This window comes from Lynx rufus, unplaced genomic scaffold (assembly GCF_022079265.1).
Source record: "Lynx rufus isolate CCGP_SWC_20201006 ecotype Redwood Valley unplaced genomic scaffold, mLynRuf1.p SCAF_4, whole genome shotgun sequence".
Lineage (NCBI taxonomy): Eukaryota > Metazoa > Chordata > Mammalia > Carnivora > Felidae > Lynx > Lynx rufus.
The window spans coordinates 81,875,742-81,899,444 of record NW_025814856.1 but is presented as its reverse complement, the minus strand read 5'-3'; the positions used below and the strand labels follow the sequence as shown (position 1 = coordinate 81,899,444).

The 23,703-nt window shown below is 38.3% G+C and overlaps 1 protein-coding gene across 3 annotated transcripts in view; it reads right to left on the bottom strand.

Moving 5' to 3' along the window:
* Positions 1-23,703, bottom strand: part of DNAJC2 (DnaJ heat shock protein family (Hsp40) member C2) — a 37,738-nt gene that overhangs the window by 1,001 nt on the left and 13,034 nt on the right. For all 3 annotated transcript variants that reach the window (XM_047095278.1, XM_047095279.1, XM_047095280.1), the window contains 12 exons: positions 13,705-13,803; positions 11,880-12,021; positions 9,807-9,887; positions 8,638-8,703; positions 8,108-8,199; positions 7,702-7,823; positions 7,141-7,290; positions 4,559-4,647; positions 4,416-4,485; positions 2,792-2,976; positions 1,922-2,022; positions 1,700-1,807 (listed from right to left, as the gene is read on the bottom strand). In XM_047095278.1, coding sequence (XP_046951234.1) covers positions 1,700-1,807; positions 1,922-2,022; positions 2,792-2,976; positions 4,416-4,485; positions 4,559-4,647; positions 7,141-7,290; positions 7,702-7,823; positions 8,108-8,199; positions 8,638-8,703; positions 9,807-9,887; positions 11,880-12,021; positions 13,705-13,803 — 1,305 coding nt within the window. The remainder of the gene's footprint in view (positions 1-1,699; positions 1,808-1,921; positions 2,023-2,791; positions 2,977-4,415; positions 4,486-4,558; positions 4,648-7,140; positions 7,291-7,701; positions 7,824-8,107; positions 8,200-8,637; positions 8,704-9,806; positions 9,888-11,879; positions 12,022-13,704; positions 13,804-23,703) is intronic.

The window sequence follows — 23,703 nt, the reverse complement described above, 5'->3', positions numbered from 1 at the left end:
AACTCAGAGATCTAGCTCACATCCCCAAAAATCTCTCGAGGCTTTTTTTTTTTTTAAAGTAAATCAGAAATACCTATTATAATGCTGATCTCTTCAACCTAATAATAATCTTACCAGACTGGTTCAAAAACACAAGTGTAAATGATAAATCATAAGGAAGCTGCCTGACAGTTAAACTTTTAGGCCGATGAGACCCTGAAAAACATTTTCAGTTTACACTGGAAGAAAGAGCCTAGGAAAATTAAACCAAGTGCCCAAAGTTTCAGTGTAGAGGCAAGGTGACATTAGATTCTGTGTTCCAGTGTGGCATTTTCAACACATTTCTTGCAGAACCAATGCTAATAAGAACCTCTACTAAACTAACCCCTTTATGCTTGACAAGACCTCTCAACATGTATCAGAAACAAATATAGGTCTATCTAAGATTGTAAGTATTACACATCCCATTTGTAGGAAAATGTTAAATAGTTAAAAACCTGGATGTAGTCCGCTTTCAAATTCCAGGGAAGCCCTCAGTGGAATTTCCTTTCATTGGTCTGAAGCCCACATTTAACACCATGGATTTCTCTCTTGGAAAAAAGATGGAGGGCATAAAAGGAGGAGAATAAACCCCTTTAGAAGTGCCTTCCAAGTGTTTTGTAACTTGCTTTTGTTACTTAAAAAAAAAAAAATAATGCCCGGCCTAGACCCCCCCCCAAAAAAAAAATCACCTCTGATTTTTATAACACAGTGTGATAAGCCTCTTCTAGTATTTTCAAACTGAAATTTTGGGATAATATACCAGATTAGTAAAAGTGGGACTGTTAGAGGACAGAGGTAGGTTATCACATTGAGTTATTAGTTAATCCCAAAACATGCATTTGGAACTGTGATCCGGAAAGCATATTCAAGATTAGTGGCTCAAAAATGCACGAAGTGAAACAGAACTTTTTCCAACTTTGTCAGCCACTCACCGTAAGAAAACAAGTCACATCCCAAATGTATATACATGAACAAAAGTTTCACAACTTTGTTTACACTTATGTAAGAGGTGTAATACTCTCTGATATTTTCTATTCATGACCCACTTAGGGAGTCACAATCTGGAGTTTGAAACACTGGTCCAGGTTAATCAAATTAGGTAGAACACCTAAGACAATGTCAGCACCCTAATATGTTTTAATATTTTGAAATGATTTCAGAAGAACAAAGAATCCCTGTATATGCCACCCAGATTCCCCAAATGTAAACATTTTCACCATGCCTGCATTTTCTCTGTATATCTCAGACATAATTTATTCTGAACCACGTAAGTTGCAGACATGATGCCCCTTTACTTCTTAGCTTTTTCCTTACAAACAAGGACATTTTCTCTCATAATTATAGTGTATTTTCCCAAATCAGGAAATTAACCTTGATAAAATACTATTACCTAGTCCATAGAGCTTATTCAAATTTCAGCTGTCCCCACATCCTTTAATACTGCTTTGTAAAATCTGGTAAACAAAAGAAACCCAGCTCCTTCCCTAATGGCCTCTGAAATGGAAGAACTGTAATTTTCAGTTATATGAATGTCCTGAAAATGCTTGCTGTCCATCTTCTAGTCTGCTAAACATTTTATTTTCTAATTATTCTGAACACAGACCCCTACATTTTGTCTATCTTCACATAGTGTGGGTACAGGGCTAGCATTTTCTACTTAGAGAAAAACAAAATTTACCTTCAAACCGTTCCGAAGGTGTTGCGTTGTCTGCTTGAGGCACCACTCCATGTTCTTTTTTAAATTTATCAAATGCCTTTTTGTTTATGTCATCTTTTTGATGAGGGTCTGAGAAATGAAAAAAACTTATTGCAGGTCATCTCATTCAGTCATTAAATTGCACAGATTTTTGAAAAATGCATTTGAGGTAGCAAACGTATTGATTTTGCAAAACTAACTCACCAAGTTTCTGAAGACTCTTTGCTTTGCCAATAACATCTTTGGCGGTTCTCTTGACTCCAGAAGAAGAATGGATGTTCATGTAATTAGCAATAACCTCCCATCTAGAGACACCAATGTAATAAATTTAAGAGAGAAAAACCCCCAAATAAAAGCCAGAATGATCCCTATGTTTGTAATGTATACAAGTTAGCTATAATATCTACAGAATTCACTCTAAACTGGTAGTCTTAATATTACCTGGATTATACCTTTTGCTTTTCATATGTTTAAACCAACTGTATATAATCTTGGCTTCAAGTCTGTATAAAACCTTACAGATTCTGTGTACAAACCAAGAGAAAATCACACATTTGTGTATACTGCCATTTGGACGTGTAGAGATAAATCATTCTCTGCCAACAGCTTTAGTTTCCTCAACTATAGAAAGAAGGAGGCTGGATCTATAAGTCTTCTTTTGAGTTCTAAACTCAGACTTTGCAGTAAGTTCTGGTTTGATGTGGGAAGCCAGAAAGAAGGATTAAGGCTGTAAGAGAAAACTTCAGAATGCAAAAACCTAGTCCCTAGTACTAGCCACAATGGAATAAGCCAACATGAGAGTCACAGTTTATGTCTCACGATCTTTAAGTTCTTGAAAAATTGGTGAAGCGTCCACTGTATGGCATCCATACATGTATGTGAGTTGGTGTAAACTGAAAAAAACCAGCAGGTTCAAAATACACCCTGCTTTTCACACTTTCTACTGTGGCACAAAATTTAGACTCCAGCTTTCCCTGGAAGTTTCTGCTCTAACCAGTGCTCTCTGGGTGCTTGTCTGCATTCTCCCCAGGCCCCAGTATACATGCTCAAGACAAGTTTCATTAAAACCAGTACCTTGAATTTGTTCCCGCAGGGAAGAGGTTCACAGCTTTAATTAGTAATTGCAGATCATCTTCTGACCAGTTTTTACTGCCATTTCCACTCCCACCAGTTGATTTCTCTGCATTCTTAGATGCTTGTCGCATTCGAGCCTCAGCTTCCTCTTTCTCTTTTCTGATTTGCTCATTTATTTCTTCTATCTACACAAATATCATAGGTAAGTCAAAGACTTAAAGCATCTAGCTACTCTCCCTGCAATTCTCACATCTCACTATCCTGACAATGACCGACAACACCTCCCGAGCCAACCCCAAAACCAGCCATCAGCTTTTCACTCTGGCTTTGCCTCACTCCGGCTTCTGGGCTGCAGAGCTCTGCTTGAGGAGTCAAGAACAAAGTATAACCTGCCCTGCCCTGTATTCATACTGTGTGACTTCTGTTTGCTTTGGACACTACTTGTCGAGTCTATGGACGCTGGGTTATTTCACCCACAAGCCATTTCACATCTCTCTTCAAGCTCATCCCCACTCTTTTCAGAAGAGAGTATCCTTTATTCTCTACAAGGAGGTAAAGGCATAGAAAGTGGCCTGTTATCTTCAAGTTCCACCCTTAACGTTCCTTCCAGTCTACCTTTAGACATGCACAGACAAAAAAGAAAACCTTTACATGGCCTTCTTGCTCTGTTAACGGCTCTCTTGGGGTCGGTCATCTGTAACTCATTTCCCTCCTTCCACCCCTTAGAACCATTCACCCCAGTGCCAGCGATTCCAGTGACTCCCATCATCCCTCACAGTCCCAAGTCCTTCTGGCGCCAGTCCTGTAACTAGTCACACTTACGTGGCACATCCTGCCTACAAACGCCAGACTAATAGTATGTTAACTCTTTGCTACTCAGACCTCTGCAGTAATGGAAACCAGGCATCATGGTATTACAAACCTGCTTAATTTGGCTCTACTTTTTCTAACCATCTCCCATGTCTCCCCCATGTGATATGGTTTTTCATGCGTTCCTCTGACCTTCATCTTCACCCTGTCCATCTTCTAAGGCTGGCTCAAACCCTTCACTGAACCTTCCCTGACCACTCTGCCCTGTACTGGGCACTTCCTATTTAACCTACAGCACCTACTGCAGATCCTCCATCTTTTGGTCCTCAGGCCTTTTTTCCTCAGTGTAGTTTCCTGAACTCCTTTGTGGCAGCAACAGCATTAAGCATTTCTTCAAACTACTTAGGCATAGTGCTGTATATTGTAGGTACTAATACTTACTGCATTAAATTGGATTTCTGGGCCTGTTTCCTCATCTGTACCATAAAAGGTATACACTAGACAGAACAAACATCTCTTTTGGTTCTAAATGTTAATGTCCTACAAAAATGTTCAAGGAATAGTCAAACAATGATTAACGTGCTAGATACACAAATCAAGCACTATACATGGTAACAACTATACAGACAAAGTCCAATTTAAAATAACAAAAGCGCTTACTAGAAGTAACACATACTGAGGACACAAAGAGAAATGAGATTCTTTGCCTTTATTAGTAACTTCTATGTAAGGTGGGGAAATCCTGAGGTGAAAGCAATATTGTAAGCAGAACTAAACGCTAAATACAGGTAGAAGGGACGCGTTCTTCTATTACCTGTTTTTCCAAAGCAGCCTTTCCTACTTCTTTTGTAGATGATGTGAGTGTTTCATTCAAGCACTGTAAGCTAAAGGAAAAAAAGGGATGAAACTTTATCCAAAGCCCAAGAAAAGACTGCAAAAGCTCTCCTATGGTTATACCTTGCTAGTTCAAGCCGATCACAAAGTTTTTCCACTTCTTCCATCATTTTAACCCGCTCTGCCTCATTGTCAGAGAAGTGATTCCAGGTCTAGAAGCACAAACACAAACATTTTCATTTTTTATCTACTGACACTGAACGATATGTCCATAAACACAATAAGCAAAGCATTAAGTTCTCAAGAGATACCTCAAGTGAACGTATGGCCTTCTGAACATTAACAACCACACTCCCAGGGCTCTCCCCTGACCAGCTAGCAGTAAAAATGCTTTTACCAAGACGACGGAGAAGCAAAACAGAAAAAAGGTGATGGTGTGGAAGATCTCTGGATGTTATAAAAGAAGGATTCCTCGGAACCACCTACGAATCAAATTCTGTATGAGTACTCAATGTTCGCTTTGTTAGGCTGCCTGTTCTATCTTCTGTGTGCTCAACTGTAACGTTTGCTAGAAATTTTAAATGAAATTAAAAAGATAATGTAATGTGTTAAGGAACAGGAGATATTAGAAAAATTATGATTAAGGATTATGCCCAATGTCTCCCATTCCTTACTTCTCCTTGCTTCCTTAATGCACGCAGTCTGGCTCTCACTAAGGTCCCAATGCTTTTACTGCTGACCCTTCCCTAGCATCCAAAAAGCACTACTGATTTTCTTCCTACCTGTCTGCGTCACTCCTCGGGCTCTTCTTCCTCTTTCAGTACCTAAATTTGGGTGTTTGCATCCCCCACCCTCCTCCCTCTCAGCCCTCTCTCTGGGTGATCTACTCACATGGCTCCTAGTGCCACTGAGATAGAGAAGACCGTGATCCCAGAACTCCAGACTTGTACACCCAACCACCCACTCAGAATTTCCATTTGAGCATCTCAGTGCGCTCAACATGCCCTAAACTGAAGTCAACTGGCAGAGGTGGACAGGGCTATAAACTGAACTCTTCATTTCCTTTCAGCTTTTTCCTCCTTTATTTTCTGTTTCATTGAATTATACCAGCATCCATCCAGGGTTCCATGCAAGACACCGGAACACATGTAAATACTCCTGTACCAACACTACCTCCCTCCAGCACACAATCAGTATCACCTAGGCAGCAGCCTGTCCTGCCTCCCAAATACTGGCTTGTTTCATTCACCTTATTCTATTCCCACCCTCTCTGAAAGGCACAATATTCTCACCTGGATTATAGCAAAAGACTCCCAACTGTTTCTGCCTCAAGCCTTCCCTCAGCATCCTGACCGAAACCAACTCAGGAGCAGATACGAACTAGCAAGACAGAACATCCTTCAAGACCTGGCTCTTTACCTCTTCGGTGGCCTTTGCTTCATTAAACCGCACTTCATGGATCTCTGCTTTCTCTCAGTGCTCCCTGACCTCTCTCATCTCTGACCCCATACACATACTACTTCACCTGGATGAATCCTACTAGATCCAGAAAACCTCCCTTGACTACCTGTTTTTTGGTCCTTCCTCATCCTAGTAAGATAAAGTGTTTGAAATGCCTGTTCCCTTGTCATTCTCCACCATTAACCAGATTTCTGGAAGGCAAGGACTGTATGATCATTAGATCTACATCAATTATGACTGCTTGCACATAGTAAGTGCTCACCAGATATATGATGAATGAATACATGAACTCCTGGAAAGGAGCAATAAAAACAAAGTCATGTAACGTCAGAACTTTAACCCTCATTTATGCATCATCTTGAACTATTCAAGCTTTCTATTTTCTAATTGGCCTCTTTAAATTTTTTACTGATTTCTCATTATATGCCAAATATGCTACATACTGCATGGGAATGTTCTCATTTAAACATCATAACACTATTACTAGGTACCAATTCAGCTAATGTGTAGGTGAGGAAACTAAGGCACAAAGGGGTTGACGTAACCTCCTGAGGGTCCATAGTGTTAAGTGAAGAATGACTTCAAAGCTAGGCAGCTTGCTCTCAGCCCATACCCTTTACCACCATGATACACTGCATCCTTCTCAAAACAATTTTCTTGGTGAAATCCGAGGAAAACATTTCATTTTTTCCTAGACTTTCCTCTCACCAACCAAAAGCCTGAAAAGACCACCTGTGTTTGTATTCTGGTTAAACCTTTTTCACAGTCTGCTGACAGGGCAGAGTCATTTCAGTTATATTATCAACTGAAGATTCAGAATGGCATATATTAAAATATATGGGGACCTGTTACAGACACAATAGGAGACATACACTAAAGCCTTTGAAATGGTCTTATTTGGATCCTAATTTGAATAAACCAACTATACAAAGACATTGTTGGGATAATCAAAAAGATATGAATATGGACTATTAGAATATTAAACAAGTCTTTTGGGGGTTTGAAAATAGCATTATGGCTGTTAAAAAAAAAAAAAAGCCTTGATCACAGTTGCACGTGAAATTAAAAAAAAAAAACACATGAATTTAAAAGCATTTTAAGGATTTAAGAGATGTTTAAATGAGATAAAATGTGTACACCAGTTTAATTATATTTAGATAATATAAAAAAGAAATATTCTTAAGTTTAATTAGCAATTGGATTTACTTGTTACCTAGTGTTGGTTCAATCACAGTCTGACGCACCTTGCATGAGTTTCGAAGTTTTTGCCTTTCCTTCTTAATGGCTTTTTTCTGGATATCTTTTTCCTTCTTTGCCAATAACGCTTGTTGTCTAACTTCCTCCTCTTCTTTCTCTTTAGCTAACCGAGCAGCTTCCAATTCAGCTTGTCTTTGCTTTAATGGAAAATAAAATTATTTTAATAAGAAAATTAGGATTTCTAAATGTCTGTTTTACAAATTCAATCTTTTAATAAATTAGGAAAAAATGTGACATGTCAACTTATTGAAGATGGAAGGTTAAACTGAGAAAAGCAGCTGGTAAAGTTCTTTCTACATTTATTAAAAATATAAAATAGAAACATTAGAAATAAGCATAGTATTAAAGGAATGTATACGACATGTTTTTGCTTAGTAAGAATTTGCTGGTAAAAAATATCCCTGTAATTATCAACGGTACCAACTTACCAAGATTTACGCACAGTCGCACCTAATTCTCTACTTCAAGATTATAGTTTTTAAAAGAGATCTGAAGATTAAAGATTTTATGAACAATTTGAAGTCTAGCTTCATCAAATGTCACCTTACTTTTTCTTTAGCTTCTTGCTCCTTCCGTTTTGCTTCTGCTTTTGCTTTCTTTTCTGCTTCTTTCTTGGCTTTTTCTTCTTCCTTAAATTTTTTTATCCTTGGATCACAGCTATATGCATTGTCTACCAGAAAAAAAAGTTAATTTTTTCAATTTCTAATTCAATTTCTAACATTTAACTAAAGATCCTTTTAAATTAATTGACTGATTTTGGGAGAGTGCACACCTGTGGCAGGGAACAGGGTCAGAGGGAAAGAGAGACTCTTAAGCAGGCTTCATGCTCAGCACGGAGTGTGACACAGGGCTTGATCCACGACCCTGGATCATGACCTGACCCAGAATCAACTGACTGAGCCACCCAGGCAGGCGCCCCCAAAGAACCTTTTTAAAAATACTAATTATACTTACCAACTAATGTTCTTATCCTATTCATTTCTTCTTTTTTTCTTTGTGCCCTTGTTGCTCTGTTCTGCTTTTCAATCCATCTCCTCTCATCACGACTATAAAATATTGGAAACAAAGTATTGGTTATACATGGTATGACTGGAAAATGCAATATTTTATAAATTTATGTGTAAATAATGTCTGATATTAACATTAAAGGGTGATTCTACTTAGTATTAATTTTTGTTGACTTTTTTAGAATATTCATGTCGAAGGTATTTCCCTACACACACAAAGAAAACTAAAATTAAACCAGTTATGCAAACAGAAGAAAAATAATTTGCTGAATTGAGCTTTTGTGACAATTATATTCGTTGGTCATTTGTTAACATACCCTAACCATTTGGCCCCATCTAGTTTAACTTGTGAGATGGGATCTCAAAACACTCCAAAAAATGATACACAAAGAGATATTTATACAAAAAAATATATGTAGTATATTTTTACATCATCACAAATAACCATCTTCCTTTATTAGTGACTTACATACATACCATTCTGCTTTTTCTTTTTCTTCTTCATCTAAATAAGAAAATTCTCTCCAAGAATCAAAATTATACCTAAAATAGAAATTAAAAAAAAAATCAAGCTAACAAATAAAAAAAATCTTCCTTGTAAGATTAAGTTAGGTGCATATAGTGCTAAGAAACATTAAAGGCAAGGTTGTCTTGCAGACAGCACCCCTCACATGGTGGCACTAACACTATGCTCAAGTCGTCTTCTTCCTCTTTGTTAAATGACACTGATTTGGTATGAAAATCTAAAAGTATACTCCTCACCCCTAAACTAAAATCACACCTCCCTGCCATCTCTCCATTAGCTTTTTCTCTTGCCTGGAACTTGTTTAAGTTCTCCCTACTTTCTCCTTTCCTAGTCTGTCACGCCTTAAGGCAGCCCTCATAGTGGCTATTATATCTCTGATTTGTATCCTCTGAAGGGAAAAGCAACTACAACTGGTAGAGCTAAATTTGGTTATTTTTGTTTCACAATAATTTCAAGTTTTCATTTACCAGATACTTAATCAGAAAATATAGCAAATGTAATACAAATTGGCCATGAGTATCGTGTTCATTAAACATTAGTGAATCAGAGACAAAAAAGCACTGCCTTCCTTGTGTATTCAAGTATTTTTAATAGCAAGACAAATGAAAATATTTTCATTTTTACTAAAATCAAATGGCTCCTTAATAGTATGCTTGATATCTAGAAATGTGATAAGAAAACAGATTTTATTTTTTTTTTTTAATTTTTTTTTCAACGTTTATTTATTTTTGGGACAGAGAGAGACAGAGCATGAACGGGGGAGGGGCAGAGAGAGAGGGAGACACAGAATCGGAAACAGGCTCCAGGCTCCGAGCCATCAGCCCAGAGCCCGACGCGGGGCTCGAACTCACGGACCGCGAGATCGTGACCTGGCTGAAGTCGGACGCTTACCCGACTGCGCCACCCAGGCGCCCCAAGAAAACAGATTTTAAAAATCATAGAAGCCTAAATATCACGTAGGAAATTACAGCAGTATGTGAAAACTATTATGATTATTTCCGAATAGAGTGCTTTTGTTCTGTGATTCTATTTTTCAATAAATTTGTGAAAAATCAAGTATTTATTGCATACTTATCCTTTTAAAAAATGACAGCATCATAGGAACAGTGTATTCACTTACCAGAAAGAATAAAATGCATCTACATCTTCAAATGATGAATTCATATCACCAAGTTTAGGAACATTTTTTTTATTTGACCATCTGAAATAATAAAAGACAAAAATTCAATTCAAAATCTGTACAAAGGTCAACAGACAAACTAATTTATTAAAAAACATTTTTTATAAATCCTCTACATCCCCTGTGACTAAGAAATGGGGCTGGAAGATCAGCAGTGAGGTGTCGAACAATACAGGAGCAGGGAGAGAGGACAAGGGTAGATGGGGTTGGGGAAAACAATGGAACGATGTTCTCACCATCAGGTTGTCTTCAGTTCTACAAATTACAGGCTTGTGGCAGCTGCCATACTAGCTAGGAAAAACAGGCAGTGCCCCCTTTCCCAAGCTCACATACTCCTGCCTCTAAACAGGCAGCACAGAAGCAACCTGCAGGCTCACATTTTTTTTTCTTAGAGAGTAAGAGAGTGAGCGGGGGAGAGGGGCAGAGGGAGAGAGAATCTTAAGCAGGCTCCACACTCAATAGGGAGCCCAACTCAGGACTGTGGCATCATGACCTGAGCCAAAATCAAGAGTCAAGCACTCAACCAAATGAGCCACCTGTGCACCCCCCAGATTTTTAAAAATGTTAATATATAGGGAAGATTCCCCCACCTTCTCATTGCCATGACCATCCCCACAAAGAGTCAGGACTTCTAAAGCAACTCATCCATCATCTTGGAAAGGATTCTGTGGCTGTTACTGACCCATGTTTTCTACTCTATGAAACCATTCCACAACAAAATGTATTACACCATTTTGTTTTTACCACCTTCAACACTATTATAAAAAAATGAGGAGAGCGGATGGAGAAAATATTTAAGTTGCACTAAGCCGATGAAGTGGGTCTTAAGCCTGGCTGTACATTAGAATCACCGGGGATTATTTAAATACCCTACAGGCATTCCAAGCTAATTAAACTGAAATCACAATTAAATTAAAATTTCTCCAAGTGGAACACAGCCATCAGGAGTTTTTTAGCCTCTCCAGGTGATTCCAACATGCAGCCACACTGTGCTCTAAGGAAACCCTCCAGTGCAGATGAAACCAAAAAACACAGAATATTGATATACACCATTTAAAAATGGACTTCGATGAAATAAATAACATATACAGTAACATTAAAGATATCTCATCCTTGGGGCACCTGGGTGGTTCAGTGTCTGACTTCAGCTCAGGTCATGACCTCACAGCTCGTGAGTTCGAGCCCTGCATTGGGCTCTGTGCTGACAGCTCAGAGCTTCGAGCCTGTTTCGGATTCTGTGTCTCCCTCTCTCTCTGCCCCTCCCCTGCTTGTGCTCTGTCTCTCTCTCAAAAATAAATAAACATTAAAAAAAAAAAAATCACCAAAAGAGAGAAAAAAAAAGATATCTCATCCTTTGTCAGAGAACTTTATGATAATGAAATGCTCCAAGAAAACAGTTCCAAAAGAACAAAAGCTTTATCAGATGATAAGGGGCCAGAAAGAGTATGTACCCATCAGTAAAAGGGAAGCAAAAGAATGGGAAATTACTATCACCTAAGTAAAATATCACACTACATAAAGTCAGCTACTGTTCTTTCCCACAAAGGAAATCAAAAAGAAAAATATCCTATGAGGTGTAAAGGAATTTCACCATCAAAAGGCAGAACTTCTGGGGTGCCTGGGTGGCTCAGTTGGTTAAGTGTCTGACTTTAGCCCAGGTCATGATCTCACAGCTTGTGAGTTCGAGGCCCGCATCAGGCTCTGTACTAAAAGCTCAGAACCTGGAGCCTGCTTCTAACTCTGTGTCTCCCTCTCTCTCTGCCCCTCCTCCCCTGCTCATGCTCTGTCACTCCTGTCTCAAAAATAAATAAACATTAAAAAAAGAAAAAGGCAGAACTTCTGTTCAGAGAGCAAAATAAATGAGAGCAGTACATTCACCAGAGGGGCTCAATACTGTACAGAAGAAGGACAAAGAGAACAAAACTTTTATCAGGGGAAAAATGCAGAAACCTGGAAGATTACATGAAGCGGGCCAATACAGCATTCTGATCACAAGGGGATCCCTTAACTCACCTAGAATTCCGTTCAAACACTGGGGAAAACACTTCGAAGAAATTGTCCTTTGCTTCACTTTTAGAAGGAACTGAGTTATCAAAAGTAGGATCTACACTGTTGAATGCCCGTCTTTTCACTGGATCAGATAACATTTCATAAGCTGAGGAAAAAATGGTAAGGTCACATTACTATCATGCTACATTTTTTTCTCTGTGAGAAAAAAATCCCCTTCCTTTAAAAAAAAAAAAGTCATTTTTCGGGGTGCCTGGGTGGCTCAGTCGGTTAGCTGATCAACTTTGGCTCAGGTCACAATCTCACAGTTCGTGAGTTTGAGCCCCTCGGGCTCTGTGCTGACAGCTCAGAGCCTGGAGCCTGCTTTGGATTCTGTGTCTCCCCCTCTCTCTACCCCTCCCCTGCTCACACTCTGTGTCTCTCTGTCTCTCAATAATAAACATTTTTTTTTTCAACGTTTATTTATTTTTGGGACAGAGAGAGACAGAGCATGAACGGGGGAGGGGCAGAGAGAGAGGGAGACACAGAATCGGAAACAGGCTCCAGGCTCTGAGCCATCAGCCCAGAGCCTGACGCGGGGCTCGAACTCACGGACCGTGAGATCGTGACCTGGCTGAAGTCGGACGCCCAACCGACTGCGCCACCCAGGCGCCCCTAATAAACATTTTTTTAAAAAGGTTATTTTTCATATTTAAAAATTTTGTGTTTGTGGGAAGGAAAATATTGAATGCAGGTAATGATACCACTAGTGCTACTGGATAGAATCTGACTTCATAACTTCTTTCAGTACCTCTTCTGGAAGGCAAGTGACAAAACAGTGGTTAAATACTCATCCGTTAAGAATGCATGACTCCAAGGAAATAGAAATAGAAAATTAACTGTTAGAGTCCAAGATTGTAAAAACAAAACAAAACAAAAAAAAAACCAAAAAAAAAAAACCAACAAAGAACCTTTAGCATCTAGCATCTTGAGCACTACATAAGAGTAGGCCCAAAAGAGTAAGTCTAAAAGGGGTGTACACGATTTTAAAAAGCTATCATCAAAATGTAAAATCACACCTAACAACACACACTTAGATATGGTAACAATCTATATTAATTTGCTTAACGAAGATATGGCTACGTAAACAGCAATAAACGTCGTCTTAAGTCCCACAGCAGGATACAATCAACTTTTGGATTTAAATTAGCAAAACATCTGAGGACAATTTAGTCCTACAAAGTATCTGAAACGGAGAAATAACTTAGCATTCTTGTTAGAGAACACTTAGGATGAAATGACTGCAGGATGAGTTTCTCATATAAGAATCCCCAGAAGATCTCGTTAACACACGGACTGTCAGCGGACCTGGGGTGGGGACCTGGTTGCCGCATTCCTGATAAAGCTGCCAGGTGCTGCTGATGCTGCTGGTTGAGAGAACCTTGCTTTGGGAGTAAGGCTCTGGGGTGGGTTATCAGAAACAACCAGATATAACCGAAAGTGTTTTTAAATGTCATGGTAGGGGCGCCTGGGTGGCGCAGTCGGTTAAGCGTCCGACTTCAGCCAGGTCACGATCTCGCGGTCCGGGAGTTCGAGCCCCGCGTCAGGCTCTGGGCTGATGGCTCAGAGCCTGGAGCCTGTTTCCGATTCTGTGTCTCCCTCTCTCTCTGCCCCTCCCCCGTTCATGCTCTGTCTCTCTCTGTCTTAAAAATAAATAAACGTTGGAAAAAAAATTAAAAAAAAAAATGTCATGGTATACTTAAATTAACTACAGTATATACACTAGAAATCCAATCCTAGCACTTAATGATCACCACCATTACAAATTCCTCACTCTAAGGTATTTTCTTACCTTTAGTTATGCAAGTGAAGTAGTCATTATCTCCTTCTTTGATTGGTTCACCAGCTGCTTTCCGTTTGTCTGGGTGATGTTTTAAAACCATTGCTTTATCTACAAAACAAGCCAGATTTAGACAGTTTGTCACTTTATGCATCAAAACTAAAAATAAAGATGAGGAGCTTGGGAAGATGGCGGCGTAGGAGGATCCTGAGCTCATCTTCTCCCACGAACCCATCAAGGCTGCAACTGCACACAGTGCAACTCACTCTCAAAAGGACCTGAAGACTAACAGAACAGCTTTTCCATAGCTAAAGATGTAAAGAGAAAGCCACGTTGATAAGAGGGGAAGAGGTGCGGCTGGGAACCAAATCCCTGGGTGGCAACCCTTAAGCAGGAAGGAATTCACAGGTGCAGAGGTCCTCCCTGGGGAGTAAAGGGATCAAGTCCCCACTGGGCACCCTTGCCCTGAGGTTCTCTACACAGGGAAGAGAAGCCCCCATTAACATCTGGCTTTGAAAGTCAGCAGGGCTTACTTCACTCCAGGAGCTGGAAGGCTATCCTGAGACTCTGCTTTTAAAGGGCAAACACGCCATATCACTTGCTCTAAGACCCAGCACAGAGGCAGCAGTTTGAAATTGCCTGGGTTATTTATATGTGACAGAGATTTACTAATTATACAGTATGTGCCAGAGGAGCAGAAAATTCCGTAGGAATTTTCTCCAGAACGAAAAGTGCTGGCAGGTGCCATTTTCCTTCCCTCCTTCAGCCTAGCTGTCCCGGTGCTGGTGGGAGCCAGTTGTGACACTCTCCATCTGCCTTGCTAACACTCTTGTCCCACCTCATGTTCCCTGCAGAAACACCCCACCCAAAGGCGCCCATCCAATGTGGCAGCCATCCCACCATACTTGGTGGGCAGCCCTGGTTAGAACTAGTGCCTCTCAAAAGCAACTATGGACAGAAGAGGGGGGCAGCCCTATTCATCAACACACCTGCCACAGTTTGTAGCCTGACCCTTAAGCCAGCTATGTTGGAGGAAGCCTTGCCTGTCAATGCACCACACCCACAGTAGTGCTGGACCAGTCACAACGGGAGAGTGCACACAACCCCCACAGAAATCATTCCTGGAGAGACTGGTTCTGGTGACCAGGTGGGAATCGCACTACTGGGCACCACAGGACACCTTTTATATAAAACCACTACTCTCAGGAGCAGGAGAAGGAGCTGACCTACCTAACACACAGACACAAACACAGAGTCAGACAAAATGAGACAGGAATATGATCCAAATGAAAGATCAAGACAAAATCCAAGAAAAAGAGCTAAACAAAATGGAAATAAGCATTCAACCTGATTAAAGGCTCCAAGTAATAGCCATAAAGATTGGAGGGAAGAGTGAATGATACTGTGAGTACTTCAACAAAGAGACAGAAAATATGAAAAACAAGCTCGAGGGAATCAATGCCTGATTAGAGGATGCAGAACAGATCAGTGATCGAGAAGACAGGGTAATGGAAAGCAACCAAGCTCAACAGCAAAAAGAAAAAAAGAACTTAAAAAATGAGGATATGTTAAGGGACTTCTGCAACAACATCAAGTATAAGAACATCTATATTATAGGGGTCACAGGAAAGGGGAGATGGGGCAGAAAACTTATTTGAAGAAATAATGGCTGCAAACTTCCCCAACCTGTAAGGAAATAGAAACCAGCTCCAGGACATAAAGGGAGCCCCAAACAAGATGAAACCCAGGAGGTCCATCCCAACACACAGTAATTAAAATGGTAAAAATTAAAGATGAGCAGAGAATCTTAAAAGCAGTAAGAGAAAAAGCAAACAGCTACATACAAGGGGAACCCTATAAGGCTGACTTTTCAGCAGAAATTTTGCAGACCAGAAGCGAGTGGTGACACATTCACATTGCTGAGGGGAAAACAACAACAACAAAACCTATAACCAAGAGAACTGTACCCAGCAAGGTTATCATTCAGAATGGAAGGAGAGAGAAAGAGTTTGCAAGACAAACAAAAGTTGAAGGACTTGATGACCACTCAAGCAGCTGTACAAGAAATGTTAAAGGGAAGTCTTTAAGTGAAAAGAATAAGAGAAGAACATGGTGAGAGGAACACTTCACTGGTAAAAGCAAACATACAGTGAAGATAGTAGTTCAATCACTTATAATGCTAGTAAGGAGGTAAAAAGACAAAAGTAGTAAAATCAACTATCTACAAATATCACTCAACAGATACACAAAACAAAAAAATGTAAAAAGTACTTGAACTTAAGTAACTATCAACTTAATATAGACTGATGTTATATATGAACTTCATGGTAACCACACACCATAAAACTTTAATAGGCACAAAAAAAAAAAAAGGAATCCAAGCATAGCTCTAAAGAAAGTCATGACATCATGAGGGTAGAGAGCATGAGAAGAATAAAAAAAAGGACAAGAGCTACAAAAAACCCCCCAAACAAAACAAAACCCAGCAAGCAATTGGCAAAATGGCAATAAGTACATACCTATTAATAATTGATAAAATGGGGGTGCCTCAGTCAGTTAAGCATCTGACTCCTGATTTTGGCTCACGTCATGATCTCACTTTTCGTGGGATCAAGCCCTGCATCAGGTTCCATGCTAATAGCACAGAGCCTGCTTGGGGTTCTCTCTCTCTCTCTCTCTCTCTCTCTCTCTGCCCTGACCCACTCATGCGCGCACGCGCTCTCTCTCTCTCTCTCTCTCAAAATAAATAAATAAACATTAAAAAAAAATTGCTTAAAATGTAAATGGTCTAAATATGCCAAAAAAGACAGAGTGACTGAATGGATAAAACAAGACCCCTCTATGTTAGAACATGATGTCTACAAGAGACTCACTTCAGACATAAAGACATATACAGACTAAAAGTGAAGTGATGGAAAAAGATAGTCCATGCAAATGGAAGCAGGAAAAAAAAGTTGGAGTAGCAATACTCTACCAGATGAAACAGACTTTAAAACAGGCTGTAACTAGAAAGAAAACAAAGCATTACTTAATGATAAAGAGATCAATCCATGAGAGGCTATACCAATTGTAATTATCTATACACCTAACAGAGAAGCACCTAAATATATAGAAAAATTAATGGTTATAAAAAAAGAAATGGACGGTAATACACAATAATCATAGTAGCCTTTAACACCCCACTTACATCAAAGGATAGAATATCCAATAGAAAATTAGTAAGGAAACAGTGGCTTTGACAACACATTAGACCAGATGTACTTAACAGATACAAACAGAACACTGCATCCAACAGCAGAATACACATTCTTCTCAAGTGCACATGAAACATTCTCTAGGATAGATTTCATGTTAGGCCATAAAACAAGTCTCAATAAATTTAAGAACATAGTAATCATACAAGCATCTATTACAACCACAACATTATGAAACTAGAATCACAGGGGAAAAAAACAGGAAAAAGCAAACATATGGAAGCTAAACAACATGCTACTAAATCAGCGGGTCAAAACATTACCTTGAGACAAATAAAAATGAAAATGCAATGGTCTAAAAACTCTGGGACATGGCAAAAGCAGTTCTAAGAGGGAAGTTTACAGCAATACAGGCGTACCTCAAGAAAGAAAAAAAAAGAAAAAAACTCAAACAATCTAACCTTATACCTGAAAGAAAAAGAACTAGCAAAAGAACAAACAAAACCTGAAGTTACTAGAAGGAAGGAAATAATAAAGATCAGAGTGAAAATACTGAAATAGCGAGACTAAAAAAAAAAAAGAAAAAAATTCAATGAAACTAAGAGATGGTTCTTTGATAAAATTGATGAACCTTTACTACGGCCATTAAGACAAAGAATATTCCAATGAATAAAACTTGAAATGAAAACGGATAAGCTACAACTGATATCACAAAAATACAAAGGAATGAAAAATTATACACCAACAAATTGGATAACCTGGAAGAAATGGATAAATCCCTAGAAACATACAATCTTCCAAGACTCAATCAGAAAAAAGAAAAAAGTCTGAACAGACTGATTACTAGTAATGAAATTGAATCAGTAACCAAAAAACCCCTAACAAACAAAAGTTGAGGATCAGATGGCTTCATAGGAGAATTCTATCAAACACTTGAAAAAGAGTTAATACCTATCTTTGTCAAAAACAGAAGAGGAAGGAATGGTTCCAAATTCATTCTATGAGGCCAGCATTACCCCAATACCAAAACCAAAGACACTACAAAAAAACCAAAATTACAAACCAATATCCCTAATGAATACAGATGCCAAAAATCTTCAATAAATATTAAGAAACCAAATTCAGCAATATATTCAAAGGATCATACACCATGATCAAGTGAGATTTAGTCAAGGAATGTAAAAATGGTTCAATAACTGCAAATCAATCAACATGATACACCGTATGATCAATGAAGGATAAAAATCATATGATCACCTCAATACATGTGGAAAAAACATTTGACAAAATTCAACATCTATTAATGATAAGAACTCTCAATAAAGTAGGTACAGAAAGAACATACCTCAACTTAATAAAGGCCATATATGACAGACCCACACCTAACATCATACTCAATGGTGAAAAGCTAAAAGCGTTTTCTCAAGATCAGGACAAGGTGAGGATGCCTATTTCTTGCCTCTTTTACTCTCAACATTGTACTGGAAGTCTTAGTCACAGCAATTGGGCAAGAAAAAGAAATAAAAGCCATTCAAATTAGAAAGTAGTAAAACTGTCACTATTTGCAGATGACACGATAATATACATAGAAAACCCTAAAGACACCACCCCCAAGAAATTAGAATGAATGAATTCAGTGAAGTTGCAGGATACAAAAATCAATACACAGAAATCAATTGCATGTCTATATAATAACTAGCAGAAAGAAAAATTAATAAAACAATCTCATTTACAACTATAGGTGAAACACTTAGGTACAAATTTAACCAAGGAGTTGCAAGACCTGTACTCTTAAAAATGTAAGACACTGATGAAAGAAACTTAAGATGACACAAATAAATGTAAAAATATAGCATACTCAAAGATTGGGAGAACAATTGTTAAAAATGTGCATAACTACCCAAAGAAATCTGCAGATTCAATGCAATCCCTATCAATCCCTATCATCCCTATCAATAGTGTTTTTCACAGAACTAGAATAATCCTAAAATTTGTATGCAACCAAAAAAGATTCTGAAGAACCAAAGCAAATCTTTGGTTCTTTTGATACCTGGAGGTATCACAATCCCAGATTTCAAACTATACTACAAAGCTATAGTACTGAAAACAGTATGGTACTGGCACATAAACAGACACATAGATCAATGGAACAGAGAGCCCAGAGATAAATCCACATATATATGGTCAATTAACATATGACAAAGGAGGCAAGCATACACAATAGGAAAAGACAGCCTCTTCAATAAATGGTGTTACAAGTGAACAGCTACATGTTAAAGAATAAAAGTGAGTCACTTTCTTACACCATACACAAAAATAAACTCAAAACAGATTAAAAACTGAAGTATGAGATGTGAAACCATAAAATACCTAAGAGTAATGTCTTGGACATTGGCCTTAGCAATATTTTTCTGGATGTGCCTCCCTAGGCAAGGATAATAAAAGCAAAAATAAACACTTGTAACCTACACCAAAATAAAATCCTTCTGCTCAGTGAAGGAAACAACCAAGAAAACAAACAGGCAACCTGCTGAACAGAAGATATTTGCAAATGACATGTCTGATAAGGGGTTAATATTCAAAACACAAAGAACTCATACAACTCAATAGCAAAAAATCCAAATAATTTGATTAAAAAATGGGCAGAGGACCTGAACAGACATCTTTCTAAAAAGGATATACAGATGGCCAACAGACACTTGAAATGATGCTCAGCATCACTAATCATCAGGGAAATGCAAATCAAAACCACAATGAGACACCAGCTCACACCAGTCAGAATGGCTACTATCAAAAAGACAAGAACTAAGCTTTGGCGAGAATATGGAGAAAAGGGAATCTTCATGCACTGTTGGTAGGGTTATAAGTTGGGCTTATAAATATAATAGGGTATTGGGGTTATAAATATAATAGGGTGTTAGCGACTACGAAAAATAGTATGGAGGTTCTTAAAAAAATTAAAACAGAAATATCACATGACCCAGCAATTCCATTTCTGGATATTTATTTGAAAAAACAAAACAAAACAAAACAACCCAAACCAAAACAAACACATTCATTCAAAAAGATATATTGGCCCCTATGTTTACTGCAGCATTATTTATAATAGCAAGATATGGAAGCAACCTAAGTGTCCATCTATAGATGAATGAATAAAGAAGATGTGGAACATATATATAATGGAATATCACTCAGCCGTAACAAAGAATGAGATCTTGCCATTTGCAACAACATAGACAGACCTCCAGGTATCATGCTAAGTGACACTAAGTGAGACAAAAATAAATACTATATGGTTTCACTTATATGTGGACTCTAAAAAACAAAACAGAGGGACAAACCTTCCCCCACCCAAAGACTCATAAGTATAGTGAACTGGTGATTGTTAAAAGGGAGGGTCAGAGGGTTGGGTAATTGGTGAAATAGGTAAAGAGAATTAAGAGGTACAAATTTCCAGTTATAAAATAAATAAGTCGTTGAGATGAAATGTACAGCACAGGGGACAGAGTCAAAATATTGCATTCAGTTTGTATGGTAACAGAGTGTAAGTACACTTATGGCAAGCATTTTGTAATGTATATAAATGCTGAACCACTCAGGTGTATGCTGTACACCTGAAACTAATATAATGCTGTACGTCAACTATATTTCAATAAAAAAATAAAAAATAAAAAAACATGAGCTACACAGAGCCATTTGTAAAATCATAATATCAATTTTAAAATATTTTATGCTATGGTAAAATATAAACTTTACATGTGGAAATCATAGAAAAAGAAGGAATTATTTTAAGGACTGGCCAAAATGCCAACACCCAAAGACAATTACTGCTAACATTTTTGACATATTTTCACGCAGATCTTTTTTCCTTAAACATGTTTAAAAAAAACTAGGTATAATTGTAACATATATACCAATTTACAGTCTGATTTTTTCAAATTAACATTACACATTTGCATTTTCTGTTGTTACAAACTTCAAAAAAAACAATTTTTTTTAACTTTTTAACGTTTACTTATTTTTTTTTTTAATTTTTTTTTTTCAACGTTTTTATTTATTTTTGGGACAGAGAGAGACAGAGCATGAACGGGGGAGGGGCAGAGAGAGAGGGAGACACAGAATCGGAAACAGGCTCCAGGCTCCGAGCCATCAGCCCAGAGCCTGACGTGGGGCTCGAACTCACGGACCGCGAGATCGTGACCTGGCTGAAGTCGGACGCTTAACCGACTGCGCCACCCAGGCGCCCCACGTTTACTTATTTTTTGAGAGACAGAGAGAGACAGAGCATGAGCAGGGGAGGGGCAGAGAGAGAAAGGGAGTCACAGAATCCGAAGCAGGCTCCAGGCTCCGAGCTGTCAGCACAGATCCCGATGCGGAGCTCAAACCCGTGAACTGTGAGATCATGACCTGAGCTGAAGTTGGATACCTAACCGACTGAGCCACCCAGGCGCCCCAATTTTCATTTTTTAAAGTGGGCTCCATGCCCAACATGGGGCTTGACCTCACGACCCTGAGATCAAGAGTCAGATGTTCTACCAACTTAGCCAGCCAGGTGCCCCTTCAAAAAAAAATTTTTTTTTTTTAATTTTTTTTTTTCAACGTTTTTTATTTATTTTTGGGACAGAGAGAGACAGAGCATGAACGGGGGAGGGGCAGAGAGAGAGGGAGACACAGAATCGGAAACAGGCTCCAGGCTCCGAGGCATCAGCCCAGAGCCTGACGCGGGGCTCGAACTCGCGGACCGCGAGATCGTGACCTGGCTGAAGTCGGATGCTTAACCGACTGCGCCACCCAGGCGCCCCCCTTCAAAAAATTTTTAATGATTGCTCAGTAAAGTATTTCAAATAGATTTATCATAATTTATTTCTCTATTGCTGGATATTTAAATTGCTTCCAATTTTTCACTATTATAAGTAATGCCAATTTTAATCATTTTGTAGAGATGTATTTGTACATATTCAGGATTCTTTCTTCTGAGGATGTACTTACAGAGATGACATTAGTGAGCGAAAATGTAGGAACAAGTTCCTTTCTAAATGTTAGGATACTTCATACTCTTATGTGAACATGTATTTCACCACAGCCTCGCCAGCAATGGGTATTAATTATTTAAACCTACGATTATTACTGGGCTCAACAATATTTTTGGTTCTATCTTTCATCCTTCATCTATAGAGGAAGGAGAGGTTGTTCTGGTTTCTCTTCTTTGTTTGATTCACTTTACTAGGTTATGGCTAGCTGTTCACATCTGTTGAACACTTAATATATACTAGCACTATTCATCAGTTAATCTTTCTAATAACCCAATGAAGAAAGTGCTATGATTTTCTCCATTTTATGGAAGAGGAAAGTGAGGCAAAGAGAGGTTAAGTAACCATGACTCTTTCAACCCATCCAAAAGTCCCCAGCAAATCAGGCTTCTGTCCAACGCTTGATGCAAATGCTTTCTCCAACTGCTGTTATTACACTTGTTTTTTTACTTTTTATTTTTTTAATGTTTCTTTATTTCTGAGAGACAGCAAGCGAGTGAGCATGAGCAGGGGCGGAGCAGAGAGAGGGAGACACAGAATCCAAAGCAGGCTCCAGGCTCCGAGCTGTCAGCACAGAGCCTGACGCGGGGCTCAAACTCACAAACTGTGAGATCAAGTACCTGAGCCGAAGTCGGATGCTTAACCAACTGAGCCACCCAGGTGCCCCTACGCTTATGTTTTAAAAAGTCTTTTTGGGTGGGAAAGTTTCCTCTCTGTACATCCCCCATGAGCATCACAAGCTACCTATTACTTAGTGTTACATCAGATAAAGGTTTAAAAAAATATAGGATTTGAAACAAAAGAGTGTTTTAAAACAAGTTTTCATTTCCCTTAAACTCATAACTTCTGTTTATAATGGAAAGTGCTCAGTTATTAATTGAGAAGAATGCTTTAAGAGTGATCAATAAAATTCTTTAAAAATAATTTTGTCTGAAGTGTTTTCTACATTTTAAATTTTACAATGAAAACCTGAGACCCCCCCCCCCAAATTCCCTCCTGTTCTATTCCTGTTCAGCAAAGCTCAATTTTCTTAATGTAATACCTCAGCTTTAAATTCAAAAGTGATTGCCTACTATATTTGCTTCTAAAATGCTTTTCTATAAATACTGTTGTCATTGTGTCTGTGATATACATTTTTTATATTCCATTTATATTTTTTAATATAACTTGTTTCTGTGATATATATAATACATATAAATCACACCTATGTATACATGTGTATGTTTATGACACACACACACACACATGATTTATGGATATGTACAACTTCTACTTCTTGAGATGGGAGACTTTCACTGCCAACTAACCTAACGAGAACCTATGGGGGGGGGGTGGAATCCTCAAAATAGAAGTTTTACATAAATAAAAAGAACATGTGTACATGTTACATATATGTATACTTACATATAATTTATATACGTACAATATACAGATCAGTCATTTTCATTTATATTTACGATCATTTCTTTTATAATTTTTTTCTGAGTACTTATAAACTTAGAAGGCACTTCATTCTCAACAATTTTAATGTATTTTCTAGTTTCATTAATATTTTCTACAGTTAGAACATTTTTAAATTCTTTTTTTAATTATAATTTTAACATATTCAAGTTAATATCTAAACCATTCATGTTTTTGAAGTCCTAATTACACTGAATAATCCTTCCCTTCTCCAGTGATGTATGATATCTCCTTTATCATGGTAAATTTTACCAGGGTTTGTTTCTGGTTACCTATTCTTGCCCTGGGATCATCTTTAAAATGACTATACCCTTCTATATATTTGA